This window comes from Diabrotica undecimpunctata, chromosome 1 (genome assembly GCF_040954645.1).
Source record: "Diabrotica undecimpunctata isolate CICGRU chromosome 1, icDiaUnde3, whole genome shotgun sequence".
NCBI lineage: Eukaryota > Metazoa > Arthropoda > Insecta > Coleoptera > Chrysomelidae > Diabrotica > Diabrotica undecimpunctata.
In genome coordinates this window covers 17,111,473-17,129,314 of record NC_092803.1, presented here as the reverse complement: position 1 = coordinate 17,129,314, position 17,842 = coordinate 17,111,473, and the positions used below count along the sequence as shown (strand labels likewise).

Sequence of the window (17,842 nt, the reverse complement as noted above, 5' to 3'; positions counted from 1 at the left end):
ACACTAAAGTGTTTACAAAAATATCGTATTTATCACATATATCGTGACGTATCCACTTCAAGAAAGACTCATTTATTCCCCATGTCACCTACCACTCCTTCGAACACGTCAGAACGTGTACATTGTGAAAATGTGGATTTGTACTGGAAGAAAAAACCCCCGGTGTCGATAAAACACCCTTATATAATTGTTAGTACCAATCGTACGTAATACTACACACATTCACACAAATTTAACTTGTTTTAGAATCAAATTCATCCACATGGCATCTCGTAATACATTGCGGAGCCACTATCGACAGATAAGGCAAAAAACTGGGGTGTCAAAACTCAATCAGTAAAAAAATTAATCTGTTTATTGGATGTAAGCATTTATTTAATCTTATCTTATTTGGAAGATAAAAAACGTATTTAGTTGTTTGGTACGTCATTTGATAAAATTTGACAGCTGTCAACTTTGAAGACTTGTCAAATAAGTTGTATTTATAACAGTAATTCTCAAGGTTCGCTTTCTTACTTCAACCACCGAACAACAAAGCTGTTCTTCTATTAACACTTAATGATGCTTGACAGCTGTCAATCGATGACTAGGTTAAAATATAATTTAGAAATCTACTTCCGAAAAAACATCTTTCCGGTTCTACAATATGTGTTTGGTAAGTCACTTGGTGACGTTGTCAATGTTAAAATCTGTAAAATATGCTTTATTTAAATTAGTCAATCTCAAGTTTCGTTTTGGAACGCAAGAAAGGTCTACTGCAATAGTTTATTTTATTTTTTTTGACACCCCAGGTATATAAAATAAGTTAATGTAATGTCAATGTTTTAACAACTGAATAATATTGGTGGTCACATAGCGTCAGTACATTTTTAAAAACTCAATATAACAGGATGGTCCTCGTGATACAACCACAGATATGCCAGACAGAAACTGCGTCCAACAGAAAATAAACAAAATATCAACTGAAAAGAAAAATTTAAGTTATATGTCCACCTATTACCCAGTAAATATATAATTAGAATGGGAACATATGGCAAACTATTTTTTGGCTTTTCCTGAAAATGAAAGTAAAAAATATAAAAGCATTTTGTGAAATGATACGTTTGCTTAAACGAAAATACAAAACATCTATTCTGTTTGCTCATACTTAATTATTTGTTGACTTTTGCAATTAAAAAATCAGTTGGAACATGATACTAGATAACGAAGTAGGTGTATATAAAATAATATTTGTTTTACACAAGTACAGCATATAGTAATCAAGACGTAATATAACCAATAGCATAAAATGAAAAGTTCTCGTACTTTAGAAGATATTAAATTATGATCTGCGAATGTCTTCGACATTCTTCTGACGCCTTATTATGAAAATTAACCAGTCAGCGCAATATTATATACACGAAACTGCATTACTGGTTGCCCACATATCGGATAGTTGGCAACAAAGAAGTAAACCCATTAAAGACTGGCATTGCATTTACGCAACGCCGGTCGCTAACGAAATACAACAATATTTTCATTTAAATTTACTTACTTGTTTGAAAAACCATTGTAAATTGTAAATTAAAAAGCAGTTTGGTTCCTTTTGTTAAAAAAAACTTCTTCCTTAGGTTATATATAATATAAAAATTATACCCAGTATCATAATCCCTATTTAAGTGCAACAAATAGATAAATATAAACAAAGGAAAACATATTCGGGGCATAAATGAAAAGAGAATAAGAGCTTCCAGTCACAATCCAAATATTGAGCTTCATACTTAAACCTACTTTAGAAATTACCTATTACAAGTGTTTTCATAATTTAAAATTACCTTACAATCTTCTTAATAGTTAATTTGATCTTATAACGTCTGATTTGGTTCTTTTTTTTTTCAAATTTATTAAAAGATTTAGAACATGCTTCGTTTTGCTTGTAGAGGTTACGATATCACACTCAAATCGACAAAAATAAGTTTTTGAGGAAAAGATCATCCATCCTGTGCGCCATTGGGTAGGTCTAATGATTGTTGTTATAATAATTAATATTTATCAACTGTGATTAAGTACGTTAATTAGACATATTATATACAAAAAAGAGTTTTCGGCATTTCAATTAGTTGTAAAGTGTTAAAAAGCCATTGCAATGTTCTTAAAAGAATAATATCCTATTTTGACTAATTAATGAAGACCGACTTCATCCAATCATAGGCCTTTGTTCATCGTGGATTATTGTTGAAGTGGCATACACATGGCTTAAATGCGAATTATGTTTTAAATAAAATATTGACATGTCTTTTTGGAGCTGATGGTTATATTTTTAATTTGGATGCGATCAAACTTACTTTTTATCAGCTTGAGACTGTATTTTGAAATACGTTTGCACTTTTCAAGTAAAATATTGAGATAACAGCCATAACAGTAATTTCTAGATCTGTGAATGGGGCACAGGATAGATAAATGGGAATCGCGCACTCACGAAAATGGATATCAACAGACACTCTCCAACTCCTGGCTGCGTTTTCTGTTGGCTTGCCTCTTTCTGAACTCGTTGAACTCTTCTTTCATGGCTTGAACTCTCGCGTCGATGTTGTCGTACCTGCTTCGGATGATTCCGTAGCTCTTCCGCATGGGTGGTCCTGGCCCGGATGTGTCTAAGTCTATGTCTCTGGAACCTGTCGGCGTGGAAGGAGTGGGAGTCGGTGTGCTGGGGTCAAACTCGTAGTGACCATCGACGCTTCCGACGTCGACGGCTTTGTGGATGTGATCTGAAGCAGATGGGGAAGAACTAGCGATGTCTAACCAGTGGCCTACAAGCGAAGGAGGGGGTGGAGGCAGCATGGATGGCACTGGCGGAGGTGGTCTGTACGGAGGTAGGCCCCAACTCATGAAAGTGCTTCCGCTATGGGAACTCTGATTCTGCTGAGAGGTATTTTTACTACCAAAACCACTCGAACTAGATCTACTTTCCGGCGATCTGTCCAGATGGTCCAGTTCTGGAGCGCTACGGGCTATTCTTGCATGTCTTGGGGGCAGGAACCTAGAACCTCTTATAAGCCGATGTTGTGGTATGGCTCTAGGACTGTCCCTTATGGGATGTACAGGGATAAATCCTTGATGCTCCTCGTGTATAGCTTTTAGAGGAGGCAATTCTTGTGAATAGCGTTCGTGGACTGATTTTAACTGCATGAAACCTGGTGGTGTTGGATAAGATCGCTCCCCGGAACTAGTATACCTAACCGAGCTTAAGTCACTGAAGTACATTGGTGTCCAAGGAGATAACAATAGTCCGCTAGACGTAGCTGGGCTGCTTGACATAAACTGAGGCGTTTGCGGACTGTATATAGTCTGAATTGGCTTCAAAGCAGGTTGTTGGTATCTCGTTCCCATAAAGAAGGATGGAAAACCCGACGCTGATTGTCCTGATGCGTCGGATCTTAAGCTGAGTTCACTGGGATAGCCCACAAGCGGCCTACGCCACGAAGCTCGGTTTTTAGCGCCTCGTTTTGGTAGAAACCCTCCGTCATCGCTGCTGGAAATGTTAGAAGTGCTCTCTGCGCGTAGACTCAGTACGGAATCAACTAAGACGAACCGGCCGTCTGCAGCCCTGGATATGCGGGCCAGAGATTTGGAGGGGGAACCTGGATGAAGGTAGTCTGGATGCCAGGTGAGGCTCGACAGACTACCGGAACGGCAGCGATCTTTGGGCCATATCCAATTGGCAATGAATGCGAGAACCCTCAAACCTGGTATTCGGCCCTTTCTAAGTCTGCAGAACAAAAATAAGTAAGTATCTGATCCAAAATATTAGTATATCCCGATTTTTTCCATTTAATTTCATTAAAATTCCATTTAAACTTTTTTAGATTATGTTTTTTAAAATGTCATCCTTATATTTCTACTACATTGATCAATAAATTATATTTTTTATATACTATAATACTTACTTGCAAAAAATATTTATTCAAGAAAATTGCAGATTTTTGTCTCGTATATAATAACAGTACTCAGTAGACATAGAGTTTAAATATTTTGTATGTTGTTAAGATCTTATATTGGTCTGCTCAATGACTGAGTGGGTAGACAGACACATTTTGAAGTGTGTAGTTGATTGTTCGAATCACACGCTAGCTAGATAGTTATTTCAAACAAAGCAATATCCAATCCAAAGGGGCTTCTAATATTGGAAGTCACGATCCATACTGGACCCTCACATATTGATCCAGAAAGCATTAAGACAATACAAAACCGGAATATATCGAAGACAGTAAGATCACACAATGATCTCGTTATTCTTGTCACCACTAAATACCAAAAGCGGAATAGAATTGGACAAAAAGAAGACCACACTTGTTCTATGCTACATAATTATGAAAGGAAGTATAAAAACACAATTCCATATAATAATAAATACCCAGAAGATGAAAACTAGTTATTCAAAATTAAAATATTGGGCAAATATAAAAATACCTTGGCATTTATCATCAGAAGTATGAATGAAAAAAAAAAACAAATAAAAAATAGTCTGATATTACCTTTCCATTTCTTCATCTTATTACATTGCTCTAATATATTACTTCCAACCAAGTAAAACCAATTCCACGAGAGTAAATGCAAGAAACAACACGCTATTTACTATCAACAACATGCAGATTGAAAATGTCTGTTCTACTCTACGGATGTGAAACCTGGAAAGTGACAAAAACCCTTACAGATAAACTGCAGGTCTTTGTTAATAAATGTCTACGACAAATTGTTCGTATTTGCTGGTCTAACATCATCAGAAACGAAGATCTACTACACTTGACCGAACAAAAAATGGTAGAATATCAAATAAAGTCCAGAAAGTGGGGTTGGATTGGTCACACACTCAGAAAAAATAATTCCAGTATTGCAAAGATTGCCCTAGAGTGGAATCCTCAAGGAAGAAGAAAAAGAGGTCGCCCTGTACAAACTTGGAGAAGATCCATCATGGACGAGATAAAAGGCCAAGGAAAGTCTTGGAATGAGGTAAAGGCCTTAGCGCAAAATAGTTTTCACTGAAGCTCTATGCTCCACTTAGGAGTTCAAGAATCCTATTTCTTTGGGTTCTATTTTTTCCTAATATCTAGTATCACATATATTCATCTGGGATCTTTAAATCATTTACCCATCTGATTCGTGGCTCTATTGGATATCAATGATCCCTAGTGCAGCACTTGTTTATTACATATATCGTCTTTTGATCTGGTCCTCCGTACTTTAGGAGTTCGTTCGGTATTCGGTCCTCTCCTGGTGATTTTCTGTTTTTTAATTTCCATAATGTTTCCTTTACCTCTTCCTCCTCAATATTTATTTTTTCGTTTGCCATCACCTCTGGTGTTGGTGGTTCATTATCGTCACCTTTAGCAAATAGGGATCAAAAGTAGTCTGCCCATGTTTTTCGCTGAATGTGTTCAATAGAAACATTCATGTGTTCAACAAACAATAGGGAATAGAATACTCGTAGTAAAAATAGTAAGAGATAAATTATCTAATGGAAGGTAATTTACAGGAAAACTAATAACAGAGCAAATAATAAGAAAAAGTGATTTGACCGATCAAAGTCTTTCTTGTTGTCGATAAATTATATGTTGTTTTGCATCTAAACCTATTTTTTCTTACATTTTCCAATTTAAATTACTTATTAAGAAGATATCCTTTCCAATCATCCTATGGTTCTCCAGCTCAATTCAAGACCTGGCCCCATAAACAAACCCCTACGGTCTATAGCAATTCTCGTGTCCAGTTCAATACTTTCTTTGGTATTCTGTGTTCATCCATTCTTTGGACGTGTCCAAACCATCTTAGTTGATGTATTCTGATGTCCTCTGTTATATTGTGCCGATAATTTCTCGTATTCTTTCGTTTCTAACTCTACCTAATCTTGATTTTCCAGCCGCTCTTCTCCAGAAGTCCATTTCTGTTGCTTTTAATGCTTTTAAGTTTTTTTCCTTTCAGTAACAATGCTTTGTATAATGCTTTTATAGATTTTGTGTTTGTTTTTTTGGAGATTATTTTGTCCCACAGTACATTGTTTAATTGCCTAATGGCTTGTCTTCCCTGGTTATTTTTATGTTTATTTTTTTGTCTGATTGGCCATCGTTGGTTATTTGCATGCCTAAATATTTGTATTTTTGACACTGATTTATTTCTCGCTGTATTTTTTCCAAGATTAGATTTTGTTGAATTCCCCCAATAGATATGTATTCAGTTATCTTGATATTTACTTCTAGCCCTCATAGTTCGTATTCTTCGATAAGTTTACTGGTCATATACTCGAGGTCTTCATAGACTTGGGCCATTTTCGAATATCTGGCCCAAGACACATTATCTTTAGTCTTAAAATGTGACCCAAGACACATTATCCTAATAAGTTAAATATACGAATGATAAGACCAGTAGTAACCTACGTATAATTGACAACAACAACAACAACAAATATGGTGAGTATGTTCAGAATTTTCTACATCCATCATGTTACAAACAACACCGTGATCCAACGTATGAATAAAGGTCTGGAAATTATGCGTATCGTGAAAATCAGAAAGATGACATACTTAGGGCATGTGATGCGCAATGAGAAGTATCAACTAATTCAACTAATTTTACAAGGCAAGAGAGAATGCAAAAGATCTCAAGGGCGCAGAAGGACATCGTGGTTGAAGAACATCAGACAGTGGGCAGGAATGACTACCATACATCTATTTAGAGCAGCTGTCAACAAAGTTGTATGGACCAACGTGATTGCCAACATTAACAGAGGATAGGCACCATAAGAAGAAGAACAAATATAATGGGTTCTTGGATATAGTGTCCAATGAAAGGTTTTAAGACAAGTCAGATAAAAAACACGAACAGAGGAAACTTGTAATTCTATTAATTAAAAAAAATCTACGAGCAATTTGGTCAGTTTTAAAATTATCACAATAAAAATTTCACCTGCTAAAACTAATAATGCTCTCAAATTAACAGCCCCACGCATTACACAGTATTATGAATAAAAACAATAGCATAAACCAGGAGAATAGAACAGAACGTTGGGTAAAAATAAATGCTACTCTTCACAAATATACAGATAGATTCAACAAGTATTACACTCTAAATAATAATCCAATTATAACTAGTCGAAATGATTTGAATGGTGGAAATGTTTTGATTTTGAATCCGATTATGTTTGTAAATGTTTGCTTAAGGTATGAATACAGTAAATACAAATAATATATGGTTTTGATGTAGTGATTCAATAATTCGACGTTTTTGTTTGGTTTGGAGATCATAGTTTTAAGGGTTTTGGAGGATTATATTTCAGCGAAATTAGTTTATTTAATATTTATCAAAAATCGAACATTTACAGCTATGGAAAAATATTGTTAGGTATAGGAATGAGACGTCTAGACATGTGTTTATGGTAAGACCGTTTTATACGCTTTTTTCTGGTGTGGCTGTATTAAATTCTAACATTTTAAAAGCCCCATTACAAAGAAAAATATGATAAATTTAATCATAAAACCCAAATATATAAAAAAAACTACAACAGTGGAAAAATACCCCAACAGTGGCTAAGATCACCTTTGATAACAATTCCTAAAAAACCCAATGCCAAAAAATGTGAAGAGTATCGAATAATAAGCCTTATGAGTCATCTCCTGAAAACTTTTTTAAAAATTATACATAAAAGAATATAATATAAAAAGTGTGAAGAACACATGACAAACACACAATTCGGTTTCAGGGATGCATTGGGTACTCGAGAGGCACTTTTTGCAATACAAGTTCTCTTTTAAAGATGTAGAGATGTAAATTGTGATATATATGTGTGTTTTGTTGATTACCAGAAAGCGTTCGATGGAATAAAACATGACGAACTGATGAAAATATTAAATTTAATTGGTCTAGACAGCAGAGATCGCCGTATAATGAACAATATCTATTACGAACAAACTGCAGCTATTAGAGTTGGGGATCAGTTAACAGACGACATAAAGATAAAACGAGGTGTGCGACAGGGATGTATATTGTCCCCATTATTGTTCAATACATATTCAGAGCACATTATGAACCTAGCGCTAACGGACATAGACGAGGGAATACTTATAAACGGAGAACGATTGAACAACATAAGATACGCTGATGATACTGTCATTTTTGCAAACAGTCTTGAAGGTCTGCAGACACTTGTCTCCAGGGTGGTAGAAGTAAGTAGCAGGTTTGGGCTTGATTTTAACATAAAAAAATCAAATACATGGTTATAAGCATAAATGGGATACCACCTGGTCAATTACTAGTTAACTAACAACCTATAACACAAATCACCAACTTTTGTTATCTGTGGACCAATCGACGAAAATTAAGATAAGGATCGAGAAGGCAAGATCAGCTTTCGTCAAAATGAAAAAAATCTTTAACAGCCACGATATAAAATTGGAAATAAAAGTTCGTTTACTAAAATGCTACGTATTCTCCGTTCTTTTATATGGCGTGGAGTCATGGACCTTAAATGAAGATGCATTTTAAAAGTAAAGAGTGCAGATTTCGTATGCAAGTCATGTATTTTGCCATAAATAAGCTCAGTTTTTATAAAGGTGTTAAGTAAATAAACGTAGCGCGATTTTTGTATTTTTTATGATTCTCATGAGATCAATACAATGTATCACGTTCAACCACCGGCCATTAGGAGTTTCCATTAATAGAGCCTTATGATCAAAACCTATATCATGAAATTTTAGTTCTAAGTATTTTCAACAAATGTGAGGCATTTGAAATATGCTTGAAAAACGCTGAATTTAAACTTTCACATTACAAACGATCTAAAGCGTTTAAAACTGCTCTTTTTCATTTACACCATTACGTTTTAAAAGTAACCACCTTCTGCTTTTTATTGCATCCAAAACCGTCTTCTTGGAGGCATTTCCCGTGACGTGCGATTGTTTGTTATGTATAAGTTTAAATTCTGCGTTTTTTAGTCATATTTCAAATGCCTCATATTTGTTGCCAAATTTAAGATCGAAATTTCATGTTTTAGGTTTTGAAGATTGACTTCTAACAATGGAAATTTCACTACGACCGGCTAATGAAAGTAATAATTTTTATTGATCCGAAGAGAATCGTAAAAAATGGCAACAATCACCAAACGTTTATTTTTTAAACAGATTTATAGCAGCTGACTTCATTTGCGAAAAAAAAAAACAAAAATTGTAAGCGAAAACTGCACTCTTCAGCTTTAAAACGCATTTTGATTTTTGTCTATTGAACACTCTGATCAAAAGATATCGAATTTTACAGTCGAGTTGATAAAAACACAACATTGATTTCGCGAGCGTAACTGACATTCAAAAGAAAGAAGAGGAGAAGAGAAAAATATAGACTAAGCCCAACATAACTTAATAATTGATCAAAGCCATAGACTACCCTGAAGATTAACAGTAACAGAAACCATAAAGTAATATTAGATCGATGGTCCGAGAATAAATAACAAAATTAAGAATTGTGGTGGTAGTGCAGTTAAGAAGGTTCCAACGGCGTCATAAATAAAAGCATTAGAGTGTACCTTGCGAGACAGCATAACTGCATTAGAGTAAGATAAGTCAGGTTTGCAGAGTGGTATAGGCGGCAAATTTAAGCTCAGATTCGTGAGATAAAAAGCGCGTGTTCGAATCGCACACATAAAAGACTTTTGCATCTGGTATTTACTATTTGTTTTAAGTTAAATAACTATGGGTTCTTATGCTTTACCTTCTTCTAATCGCGCTACAACCCTTTGTGGATCTTGGCTTACTTCACAACGTTCTTCCATTCTGCCCTGTCAGATACTTTTTGTCGCCACTGCCTGATTTTCACGGTTTTATGCTTTATCTGGGAAAAGATTAGTAGGAGAATGCCGAAACTCATGGCTGAATAACCTGAAGAGATTGAGTTTAACTGCTCATTCGCAGAAATCTTTAACAGTTTCCAAAAGTAACTCTTCAATTTCCATTTTGATCGTCGATCTTCGAATAGGAAGAAAGCTTTACCAATGTATTAAAAACAGACCAAACTATTTACTTTTTCGTTATGTTAAAGAATATATTGCTAGAGTATTCTATGAAGCTAAATAAATAGTTTCCAAAAGCTCCACTTAGCTAACTAAGTATAACACTGCCATAAGACCAGCTAGAACTTACATCACTGAAAATTACAAAATTAAATAAAAAAGACTACGATTGCAGTTTGCAGAAATCAGAATACGTAGATGGATGTGGACGTGGCAAAAAATGAAAAACTAAAAATTAATTTCAGTCCAAAGAAATAAGAAACAAAATATGCGTGGCTTACTGCTGTTATTTTGGCCTAGGCGTTCAAGTAAGAGCAAGAATTATGTCAAGAGCAACAAAGTGCAAACTTTATAAAATAATAATACCAGCGCTCACCTACGGATCGGAAACATGGGCAATGACGAATCGAGATAAAGAGCTAAATTGGGTGGGCACGTTATGCGGATGGACGAAAGTGATCCTGCTAAAATAACTGCTAAATAGGACGGTCGGAAAAAGAAGAAGTGAGCTAAACTCAGATATGTGGACGATCTGCGGGAAGATTTAGGGAAGATTGGAGTAAAGGATATACTTAACTCAGTATGGTGGGATAGACACATAAATATGAAGACAAAAACACAGATTTATAAAATATTAGTGCGAAGTATTATGACATATGGGGCTAAAAATAGGATCATAAACAAGAAAACAGCAGTAAGATATTAGCAGTAGAGATGGAATGCCTGCGAAGATGCTGCAGAGTAACAAGAATGGATAGGAGAAGTAATGACGAAATAAAGCAAAGAACATCAATAGAAACAGACATACTAACATACATAGAACAAAAAAGACTAAAGTGATATGGACATGTAAGAAGAACTAGTGACAGCAGATGGATAAAGAGAATAACCGAATGGAGCCCCTTAGGAAGGAGGAAAAGAGGACCACCCCGAAGAGAGGCCTAAACAATGGAGAATGGGACAACAGAGAGAGATGGAAACGGTTGAGCGAGGGAAGGCAGTGACTTCGCGATAACTGATGATGATGATGATGAAGAATTAATTTACCTAGGCTGTCTAGGTGTGGCACCAAGTGATGCTGAAATGAGAGAACATATATTAATGAATTCTAAAGAAATTAGTAATATCGACACCATTATTTTTATTGATTCTGCTTTTTTATTCTGATTGCATGGATAAATGCAAGCAAAATAAGGAACAATTATAATACTATACTGTACTATACTATAACAAATGTACTAAAAAATATTAAGATAAAATATTGTTCTGAAGCTATTTTCTTGTGGCATTTTAAATTAATTACTATTTAACTGGGAATAAGCCACAATTAAAGGTTAAAATACGTTTATTGACGTTTCAATTTCCACTTCGGAAATCGTTCTCAAAATACAAACATTAGTAAATTAAACAAATTTTGTTTTTGTTACTTAGTGAAAAATTCTTCTAATAATTTAATTTTATCTGACTCATCTATATTGACAATTCAGACATACATTATACATTTTAAAGTAGACGACTTTAAATAGGGTTCAATGGAATGATTCAAATATAGTCCTAAAAGAAACTGATGGTAAAAAGAGAAAAATCAAAGAAGCGGCTCTAATTATGCTAAATGAGACCAATTGTGTCGCGAATTCCTCGGCAGAATGTAGTAGGATCTGGTTACCCATATTGAAAGAGGAAGTTATTAAAAAGAAAATACCAGTATTGGTAAGTCAGTAACATATAGAGAATACATCATTTATATTTTTTAAATAACAAACATATAAAATCGGAATTTGGTATTTATTGAAGGTAAACTAAATGCAAGATCAAATACTTACCATGTCGGGATAGTATTGTGAGGTTTTTTTCCTGGTTTTTCCCTCATAATTTACTATGGAATCACTAACAGGAGAATTTTACTGTCATCATGGCATGTATTTGTCTTTTTAAAGACGAATTACATGTTATGATCTTTTCTGACGGATATTCTCAAGTTAAAGTTGATTTCATGTAATCGAATGAACTATCTTATAAGTGAAGTCGTCCCAGGAACGCAACTCAACAATATTGGCAATATCATTTTAAAGTCGTCTACTTTAAAATGTATAATGTATGTCTGAATTGTCAATATAGATGAGTCAGATAAAATTAAATTATTAGAAGAATTTTTCACTAAGTAACAAAAACAAAATTTGTTTAATTTACTAATGTTTGTATTTTGAGAACGATTTCCGAAGTGGAAATTGAAACGTCAATAAACGTATTTTAACCTTTAATTGTGGCTTATTCCCAGTTAAATAGTAATTAATTAAGATAAAAATCTTCCAAGTATGACAGTCTTTCTAATATATTAGTAGTTTTTGTTTAACTCTCAGGAACGTCGACTTACGTGTTAAGCAACACGTAAGTCGACATTAGTATACAGGGATGAGTGCCTTAAGTACCGGCAAAATAACGCAAAAGATAGAAAACATAATAAGTTGTGAAATAAAAAGAGATGCAAGTAGTAGAGGTGAGAAATTATCGATATAAACCTATAATTTTCTTAACATTACATTAGATCTATCGAAGGTTTCCCACCTTTAGACGTTAGCTTATGAGCTGGTTGATTTCAGTCATAGTAATACGTATCACGTAATGTAAGTAAAAATAGTTCAAGTACGAGTATGTTTTTATCCAAAATTAAAGTATTGATCAATAATAAACTGTGATTTGAGACGTCGCATACACTCTTCTTAATACAGAATTATCATAGCTTGTTGTTCTGTATTTATCAAATTACTACTAATTAAACTGTTTACTTACATTTGCTTTATTGCCATCAATCAGTTTTTACTTTATGCGAAATTTAAAAAATGTTAATGTTCGCCGTCATACTTGTAATATTATGTCTGAAGTCAACTAGCTCATAAGCTAACGCCTAAAGGTGGCAAACTATCGATAGTCCTAATGTAATGTAATGTAAATTAGAGGTTTCTATCGATAATTTCCCACTTCTACTACTTTCATCTCTTTTTATTTCACAACGTATTATGTTTTCTATCTTTGGCGTTATTTTGCCGGTTCTTAAGGCACTCATCACTGTATAGTAGCCCCCATTAAAGCTCTCACAAATATGTTGCATTTTTGTCAATAATAACCAACAGCTTAATATGCTGTAAAAAAATTTAAAATCATAGTAGCATCAAATATATAGGTAACATTTTTTTCAGACATAATTAATATTTTAAATGGAAAAAATCGAGTCGTTATTAACAAGCAATAACACATAAAACAAAACAAAACACAAACAATGCCATGCACCGATAACTTAAAATTAAATAAAAATAATATCAACCAATGCTGTTGGTGCTACAAGGTGTGTAGTAATAATTTATTCTTCACATTGCGGTGTCAAATCAGAAAACATGTAGGTATAGTGTATACGTTCCCAATTGAACCAGCAATTACTAAATAATAAGCATACCCTCTTATAATATGGGGAGATTTTCCATGCTATACTTTATTTACTGCTATGTAAATATAAAATAATCCAAAGTCCTACAATTCGAATATGTTTTATGATGCAGCGGATACTATAGCGGATACTATAATATAATATTAACATATGTGGCAAAAAATAACATAGAAATAAATAAATATGTAACACGTTTGTAAGTGATTTATTATACTCATAGTGGCGCACCCAGGGGGGTTTTGGGGGTTACCCCCCCCCAGGACCCTATTCCGACAGTGTTACTCACACATTTTAAGGACTCAAAATGGAGGTAACATCATAAAAAAAATTTCGGTGACCAACCAAAACCCTAGGTGCGCTACTGCATAACAGATGCTTGATTAAATAGTTACCGCTAATTTACTTTTATATACAATTTTAATTTATGACTATCTGGCATTATGGTATTTTTGTTATGTATGTATGTATAATTTTTAAAGTAACGATTCACTCAATTAATTTTCAATCTCTTGAGGATATATATCTATAATCAAGAGATTTTTAACAGTAAACAAATTGATGGAGCAAAATGAGAAAGGAAACAGCTAACTTCAAGTTAGTAGTAATTATAAAAGTTAAAAAAAATTACACATGAAGTAGAAAAGACGTGAAAAAAGAGGATAATAATCACAAAAAAGAATTCATTAGAAGCATAAACTCTTTTTTCTTCAAAAGTCAAATAATGATGACATTACTTATCTAACTTGATCCTGTCAAAGTTTGATGTCTCCGCCGGCAGCAGTTTTTTTCCCATTTCTTTACGGAGGAAGGAAAAATGTTGTCATGGCCACAATATGAAACATGTCACAAAGCAACAATACAAATGTCATTAACAACAATTAAACATCATTTTTATTTATTGTAATATTAAAAGTACAATTAGTTAATGAGGCATTTTCAAAATTGAAACCGTGCAAAAATGTTCCCGACTTTTGATACGCATTGGTAATTGTTGATGATACTGATGGTCGAGAACAACTTTCAGCAATCATTCCCGATGTTGGCGAATCATGAGGGTTTAAAGTTTTTTGAGCATTATCGTTCTTATCGGACTTGGAGGGCCCCAAACGTGCTACTGCATCATTAGCCGCGGACTCAATTTCGTTTAGGTTTTCCATTTTCGCACTAAATTTGCGCTTGCGGTTGCAACAACAATAAGCTGTCTTTAATAATTGCAAACAACTGTAACCAGGGACACGCAAATCCCACCGACGACTTAATTATTTTAATTTCTAACATCTAGACGACTTTGATAGTTGTCACAGTTAATTTCGAGTAAAAATAGCGTATGAATTGTACTATTTATGGTTGAAAATTGCTATGTTTGAAGAAAAAATAGTATACTTTATTCGGCAAAGAAGCGACTTTTCTTGACTTGCCCTCTATTACGCGCCTCACTTCGTTCGGCGCGTAATATCGGGTCGCGTCAAGAAAAGTCATGCTTCTCCGCCTCATAAAGTAATATACTATTATTTGATTAAGATTTTTAACGAAATTGTTTTTCGTAATAAAAAGAATTTATGTAAAGAATGAATAGTCATATAACCGTAGTGCTGATGTAACAAAAATTAGACGCTTTTTTTAACTGATCTTAAAAACTCCGAAGAACTATGGCCAATTAAATATAGAGTATCAATAACTATACCGAGCAGCAGTGTTTTTGCAATATTTAAAATATATAACATCTCGTCTCAGTTTTAATAATAGATAAAATCGTTTAGAACGAAAGGATTAATCATAATTTAGCTAGTGTTAAAGGGATATGAGACAAATTCAGCACCAAATTGTCGTAAATTTTACACACCACACTCGTATTGCATTATAGATGAGCAGTTGATGAGGTATAGAGGTAGATGTGAGTTTCGCATTTATATAGCGTCTAAACCAGATAAAAGTGTGACATTAAAATATTAATAATGATGAATGATACTAAATTATTCGTTGACATTATTAAAGGAAAATTATTACACTCTTCTAATTATTAATGGTAAGTGTATTGTATGTTTCTCAACAAATCGATAAGAAGATTATCATTACGATAACTAAAATTTGATAGAATAGTTGGAAGTACCTGCTCACTACATCATCATTAGCATCATTTGCTCGACAATCCTTTTTACATCTTGTCCTTTTCAATAATTTTTCTCCATTCTGATCCACTTTACGCTTTGCTTGTCCAATTTTTTATAGATTGCTATATCTTATTCTATATGTTCCTTATATCTCAGTTGTTCTATGTCATACTGGTATTTGTAGTTTAAGTTATTAATGGTTTTTCCTTTCTCAAGGTAACAAAATATCTAGCGCAATCAGTTTGCGTATTTTTGTAAGCTTTCAAGTACTGCCGATCATTTAGCAGACTGTCGTGTTGATTTTACAGTGAATTAGGGATCCATGTTTCTTCCACTGCCAAATATCACTGGAAAAACTCTTTTTTCTTAGACTAAAAGAGTTACACACAACGCTCTGATTCATCGACGTGTTGTAACCTTTGAAAGACTAAACACACGCAGCACCAACTTTGAATATAGCTTTCTCATTGAAAAATGTTCAGACAAAATGATCAATACACATTGTAATAACGTATGTCCCTAAAGTTTTCGGAAAACTTTAGATTTAAAAGTATTATTGGTAGGAAGCATTCTATCAAGTTGCTATTGGAAACCAAAGTTAGTAAAAAACTTAAGCGATATAAACAATGGCAGTTTTGACAAATACGGTTCGTTAAGATGTTGTACATCTTAACTGAATATTCATCAAAGTATTTATCGTTTAGTTGGACATGTACCAAAACGCAATATTGTAAGAATTTTTAGTGCTCAAAATATTTCTGCGTCAACAATTTACCAGACAATTAAAGAGTGCAAAAATGGTATACCTTTAATTTGCCCAAGACCAAGAGTTTTAACTCCTGCCCGGGAACAAAGAATACATCAGAGTATGGAGGGCCAATTAGGAAAGTCTTGGCGAAATGTTGTCCCAAGATATAATGTTTCACGAATGACTGTAAGTAGAACAATTTCTAGAAATAATATAAAACGATATAAACAAAAAAAAGCTCCTGCGGTATATTTTTAGTACACAACACTGGCTAGCGGTTCTCATAACGAAACTTTTGCCTTGATATGACCAAATAAACAAACACCTAGTAAGTACTATAGTTTGTTTTTTAACCAGAAAGAGTAATTCAAATTTACCGCGCCCTAATGCTTGTTTGTAATTGGTCCAACCGCAGGTAAGTTTACTCCACTAAATTATGACATTTTGACACTAATAACATTTATGAAATTTCAAAATTTATATCGACAATTTTTTGTATTTTCTGCGTTATTCCTTTAATTTTTAGATTTTTCGTTTGCATTTATATAAAAAACAGTTCTTTTCAGAACTATTTAGCGACGTATTAGTGTTATACAATATGGATTCAATGCCAAGTACTAGTGGTAATTATCCTTCTCCACCTATAATACGCCGAGTAGATTTGGGTCATTTATCATCAAATGAAAAACAATGCATTATAAACATGTACAAAAAAATAAAAATTAATATTGGAATAAAAATAACAGCCATGGTAGCAAAAATAAAACAGGTAACAGGTTAGTTTTGCAGAATAGTTATTGTTAAAATCAAGACTTACTAAAGTAATGTGCTAATTTTAGTTGTTGCGAGATCAACTATTTACAGAACAATTGAGGAATATAAGCAGACTTTAACAGTCAGATGTCCTAAAAATATTGGTGGTCGACCTTCTATCCTTTCAACATACGATGAAAGGATACATACGATGAAAGAGTTAAAACATCTGTACGACAGATAGTACACAGCTTCTTTTTCAAGAATGAAATGCCCACTTTAAATAAAATTTTAAGAAAAATTAACAACCGCCCAGATCTTCCAAATATGTGTCGTTTAGTATTATTTAAATTCTTGAAGCAAATCAATTTTAAGTAAGTAAATATGGGTTAGCCACAAATACCTATATAGTAAATAAAACGTAAAAAGTTAAAAAACTTCATATTGTGTCTGAGTTAGACAATCATTTAGAAGATAAAGAGCTTTATTCAAATGTACTTTTTATTATTTTGTAGATACTTGAAGAGAAGTCGAAAAATCGGAAATATATTATAAAAATAGGAAAAATAGGAAATATTATATTCCTATTTTAGTTGTCAGATACTGATTACTGGATTTACTGCAAGTCCGAGATAATCAACCAAAAAGAAGATGTATTTGGTGACTTTTCTAATAACTTTCTTGGGTGTGAATCTGTCTTTATAGTTTACTCCTCCTGGTTAAAAAACAAACCATACCAACAAATAACATAGTAAAAA

General features: G+C 33.5%; 1 protein-coding gene across 6 annotated transcripts in view; it reads right to left on the bottom strand.

Annotated features, from left to right (window-relative positions):
- Positions 1–768: 768 nt before the first annotated feature.
- Positions 769–17,842, bottom strand: part of tutl (immunoglobulin superfamily member turtle) — a 500,395-nt gene continuing 483,321 nt past the window's right edge. For all 6 annotated transcript variants that reach the window (XM_072537593.1, XM_072537564.1, XM_072537584.1 and 3 more), the window contains one exon: positions 769–3,748. In XM_072537593.1, the coding sequence (XP_072393694.1) occupies positions 2,470–3,748 (1,279 nt within the window). In that variant the 3' untranslated portion in view covers positions 769–2,469. The remainder of the gene's footprint in view (positions 3,749–17,842) is intronic.